The 4,680-nt window shown below is 34.1% G+C and overlaps 1 protein-coding gene across 3 annotated transcripts; it reads left to right on the forward strand.

The window, feature by feature from the left end:
• The first annotated feature begins 2,955 nt into the window (after positions 1 to 2,955).
• On the forward strand, positions 2,956 to 4,367 carry LOC147069101 (uncharacterized). 3 transcript variants are annotated; one of them, XM_085951372.1, is made up of 4 exons: positions 2,956 to 3,093; positions 3,553 to 3,664; positions 3,759 to 3,902; positions 4,138 to 4,367. In XM_085951372.1, the coding sequence occupies exons 1-4, from the start codon at positions 3,083 to 3,085 to the stop codon at positions 4,183 to 4,185; spliced, it is 315 nt and encodes a 104-aa protein (XP_085807498.1). In that variant the 5' UTR covers positions 2,956 to 3,082; the 3' UTR covers positions 4,186 to 4,367. The 3 variants fall into 3 exon arrangements, 1 of the variants encoding a protein (XP_085807498.1); XR_015071253.1 differs by having other exon boundaries at positions 2,956 to 4,013; XR_015071252.1 differs by lacking the exon at positions 3,553 to 3,664 and having other exon boundaries at positions 2,958 to 3,093; positions 3,759 to 4,367.
• The last annotated feature ends 313 nt before the right edge of the window (positions 4,368 to 4,680 follow it).

Genomic DNA, 4,680 nt, shown 5'->3' on the forward strand with positions numbered 1-4,680 from the left:
ACAGTCGTATTTATTTATTTTCGTTGAATTAAGAATACATCCTATTAATACTTTGGACGCTGAAGACGCACCTGGCGCGTAATGACCAGGCGGCCGATCGATGTAATTAACGTGCATTTTAAAGGTGGTAATTAAAAAATCATTAGAAAGACAGCAGCTAATAGTCGAATATTTTTTTAGTATTATATCGCTTAGATCAGTAGGATTTAATTGAATTTTAAAATCTTAGTTAAACTTAGTAAACATTGCAATTTAGAGTTCAATGAAAACTTATGTTATGTTTGACTGACAAAATTTAGTATGCACTATGTATACCCGATATGCACAACCTACGTCCACCCTTCGTCACTGAAAAGAAGACGGATATAGTTTTGGCATTCTTATCGTCTACAGAAATATAGTTCGCCGATTTATTGACTCTAAACAAATTTCCTTATTACGCCAAGCCATAGAACTTTTACTATTTCTGAGTTCCATGCGCCAAGCTCTCATTCATAAGGGCTGCGCAAGAGTATGCGTGTCGTTGACATTAAATCGGGGTTCTAGGATCATAAGGGCGAAATTACAAAATGGCTGTTTTGAGTTAAATATTGCATTGTCTTGCTAGAACGCAGTTCTATTATATGTACAAAGATGAAACTCGTACGTATAGCGGTTTGCCAGACATTACTCGGCGTATCTACAAATCAATATGGAATTTTAGTTTCATATAGGCGAACACCTTTTTACGCCTGTGTGACTGACATTAATGCCGATTGATTAAGGACAGTCCGGCGTAAGCGGCGTTTCGTCTTTATGACACCGACATAAAGTTTAGTTTATGGATATTTCGTAATTTTTAGTTTGGCGTAAGATGTCAATTTGACTTAAGTAAACACTTGCTATCGGTTCATATTTGCATATGAAGAGGTTATGATTGTGGAGATGTCAAAACAGAACCAACGTACAAGCATGCGAAGTAAGTAATTATTTATGTATATTTATTACAGTATTAAAAAAAAAATTAGATATGCGAAATATACTTGTGTGGAATGATAACTCAATTTTATCAAAACTTATCCTCTTTTACCTTTCATTCATGGACAGCCTGCGGTTGACAGCGTTTGAAAGGTAATAGGGAACAAGCGTCGAAATATGAAAACTCAATTTTATCAAAACTTATCCTCTTTTACCTTTCATTCATGGACAGCCTGCGGTTGACAGCGTTTGAAAGGTAATAGGGAATAAACGTCGAAATATGAAAACTCAATTTTATCAAAACTTATCCTCTTTTACCTTTCATTCATGGACAGCCTGCGGTTGACAGCGTTTAAAAGGTAAAAGGGAACAAGCGTCGAAATATGAAAACTCAATTTTATCAAAACTTATCCTCTTTTACCTTTCATTCATGGACAGCCTGCGGTTGACAGCGTTTGAAAGGTAATAGGGAACAAGCGCCGAAATATGGAAACTCAATTTTATCAAAACTTATCCTCTTTTACATTTCATTCATGGACAGCCTGCGGTTGACAGCGTTTGAATGGTAATAGGGAACAAGCGTCGAAATATGAAAACTCAATTTTTTCAAAACTTATCCTTTTTACCTTTAATTCGTCGACAGCCTGCGGTTGACAGCGTTTGAAAGGTAATAGAGAACAAGCGCCAAAATCCACTTGTGTGTAATGAAAACTCAATTGTATCAAAACTTATCTGAACCCTTAGAGACTATAGATACATCTAGACGCCACCCATTGCATTGCTAAATGAAGCTGCGTGCCGTGCGTTTGGTTTGTGGGCGAGCTAACGCATTCGTGTACAAATGTATCGCAACATTTCAAAATCACCACAAAATGTAGAAGTCACACATCAAAAAAGGGCGTGCGAAAATCATTTCATGTTTATTATTAAAATAATCATCAGTTTACTTACAATTATGGAAAAACACAAATATCAGTAGATCTACTGAAATTTCAGTAGACATGGCAGCACTGAACTAAGAGCGACCGCATATAAGTGTGGTCCAGTTGATGTGTTGGCTGCAGTTGACTATAAGACGTTTGCTAGTAAAGTCGTAGATAATAATATTTAGTTTGAAGTAGCTACAAATTAAAGAGTTTCTAATATTATTATGGTTTCGAATATAATATTGTAGTGGCTTGGCATAAATTTCAAACGTATTATTTACTTGTTTCTGCACAGTTTTACCATATTGGAGGTATGTATTAATTTTATTGTGTTAATTACCATTAAGTAATTTCTTTTATTTTGTTAACTGTCAATTAATGGTGGAACTGCATTGTATTGTTGTTTAATTTAATAAAACGCAAATTGATTAAAAGTGAATTAAGTACTACAAAAAATTGCTTTTTATTAATTTAAAAAACTATATTAAGTAATTTTATTATTATAATTTTCGTGACATTAACAAGGAAAATCGCGTTAATTTTCTCTGCATAATAAAACTGTATTTATGAACTGTAACATACTGTATGTATTTGTAAAAATAATGCATAAATTGAGCCGTTGCCCGGAATAATGTTGTATCCAACAAAACTGTCAATGTTGAGTTATTGATGGAATAATGTTGGGTATGTTATTATGCATCTTTTAAGCCTCCCCAAACCAAAGCGAATATTCGCAGCGAATTCGCAACGCCCTCGCTATCGCTGTCGCTACCGCTTGGATTTGATGCGAATTTCGCGTTTGGCCCCACACCAAAGCGTCAGCGACGCAGCCATAGACTAAATAATTTTATTTACGCGCCAGATTTAAAATTGTAAATATTATTAATATTTTACGCCAATTATTCTATAATTTTTATGAATTAAATATAAAAAATACACATACACTATAGCGCTTTCAGAATTGCTACAACTTTTACCCATTTTGCGTAAAGTGTATTTTAATTATCTGAAACAAGGTGGCAGCATTGGATGCAGCCATAGACTAAATACATATACGAATGTCAAAGTGACAGTTGTGTGTTGACAAAATGTACACGTCTTCTGAATGCTTATTACACGCTGAAGATATAATGAGATGGCGTGCGACAAATTACATCGACATTTAATATAACCTTACTTTATGACAGGGCAAGATTGCCATGGCTCATAGGTAAGATAGATTTACTCAGTTTCATAACTGCACATATTATAAATAAGCATTTACCATGAAGGGTTAACAGGAATTGAAGGTAATATGCTATTGAAAGAACATGTCTCCGTTATTTGAATTGTAGGTTTTGACTATTTTGCGTTTCTACGCAGAGGGAGCGTACCAAAAACGGGTAGGCCAAGTCTTCTGCGCAATGAGCCAGGCATCAGTAAGCAGATGCATAGGAAACGTGTCCGATGCTATAATAGCAGTGCTTAGTAATACTTACATACAGTCGCCATACAGCGCTGACAGTCTTTAGTGTTGTGTTGATACCCTCTGATCAATTTATACAATATTACAATGTACATGTCATGTAACTAGAGTAACTGCGCATAGACACAACAAGTAAATTACCTACTCAATAAGAATTTAACGGGAATATTATTTTGTGTCGGTAAAAATATTTTTTAATTTCAGACTTCAAGAAAGGGCAGGTTTCCCGAAAATCATTGGGTGCATTAACTGCACCCATGTGCGAATATACCCGTCATACTTGGAGACTTTCAAAAATGAGCGCAGAAAATTTTCTGTAAATGTGAAATTCGTAATAAAATCTATGTTGTTTCTGATACATTCATATTCATTACGTATAATATCATAACATGACATTTATTTTTATGCAGGTATCTGACATGGACATTCTGGCAGTGAGTGCCAGATTTCCTTTGAGTGTTTATGACCAATTCATATTTAGTGGATTGTTGGTAAAAACTGAAATGAAACATCTACAGAACGACAAGAATTGGGAATTTTGTTTTATTAGGGAAGTATGTTAAACTTTACTTTACTATGGCAGTACCAGTAACAAATATTTTTGTTTGGTTTATATTCATCCGTATTTTGTATAGGTACTTCAAAGGAATCAAAATTTTGCATAGGTATTAATATGATATTTAATGAAACAGTTTTTTAATTATTTAAATCCTGATTTCTAATATTTTTACAACTTTCAGTCGAAAACATATTCAAATTAACAGACTGTGTATATTGAAATCATTCTAGTGCCACCATAGGCCAGCCAGACTCACTACACGGCTGCCCGCTGTTTGACCAGGGATGTGATTGAGTGTTTTTGGATAATGGACCACACCAGATCGCATAGCTACAGCAACAAGTGCAAGACCAACCGTGGCTATACATACAGTATACATGTATATATTAAATATAATTTATGTATATTTATTTATGGCTTATACACCGAAACAAAATATGTCACTTAACTGTACTTGAATATTTTTGCAGGATCATTCAATAAAAAATACTTGGTTTAGGTTAAGAAAGTTTTAATAATCATTTTTGCACAGAATACAAGAAAAATATTTATATAATTATTAGAATTACAATGAGCTTTAAAAGTAACACGATATTGTAATAAAATGGACAAATATGAAAAAAAATAACAATAAATTGTATATAGATAGGTAGACAGGGTTCAGATGATTCTGGCAGTGCAGGCGACTCATTTAGGTGTCAGTATTGTTACTTTCAAATGACAATAACACCGTTCCAATGTGATTCGGTCGTGCCAGAAGACTCTGTCCTTCC

The sequence above is a fragment of the Rhyacophila brunnea genome, unplaced genomic scaffold (genome assembly GCF_057557595.1).
Source record: "Rhyacophila brunnea isolate RB1 unplaced genomic scaffold, BYU_Rbru_1.0 scaffold_24, whole genome shotgun sequence".
In the NCBI taxonomy this organism is placed as follows: Eukaryota; Metazoa; Arthropoda; class Insecta; order Trichoptera; family Rhyacophilidae; genus Rhyacophila; species Rhyacophila brunnea.

What these genes read in the sequence shown, in the direction of transcription:
- LOC147069101 (XM_085951372.1), top strand. An exon ending in ATGAGCGCAGAAAATTTTCT is followed by an intron (nt 3,665 to 3,758) that starts GTAAATGTGAAA and finishes ATTTTTATGCAG; the next exon opens with GTATCTGACATGGACATTCT. An exon ending in AATTTTGTTTTATTAGGGAA is followed by an intron (nt 3,903 to 4,137) that starts GTATGTTAAACT and finishes AAATCATTCTAG; the next exon opens with TGCCACCATAGGCCAGCCAG.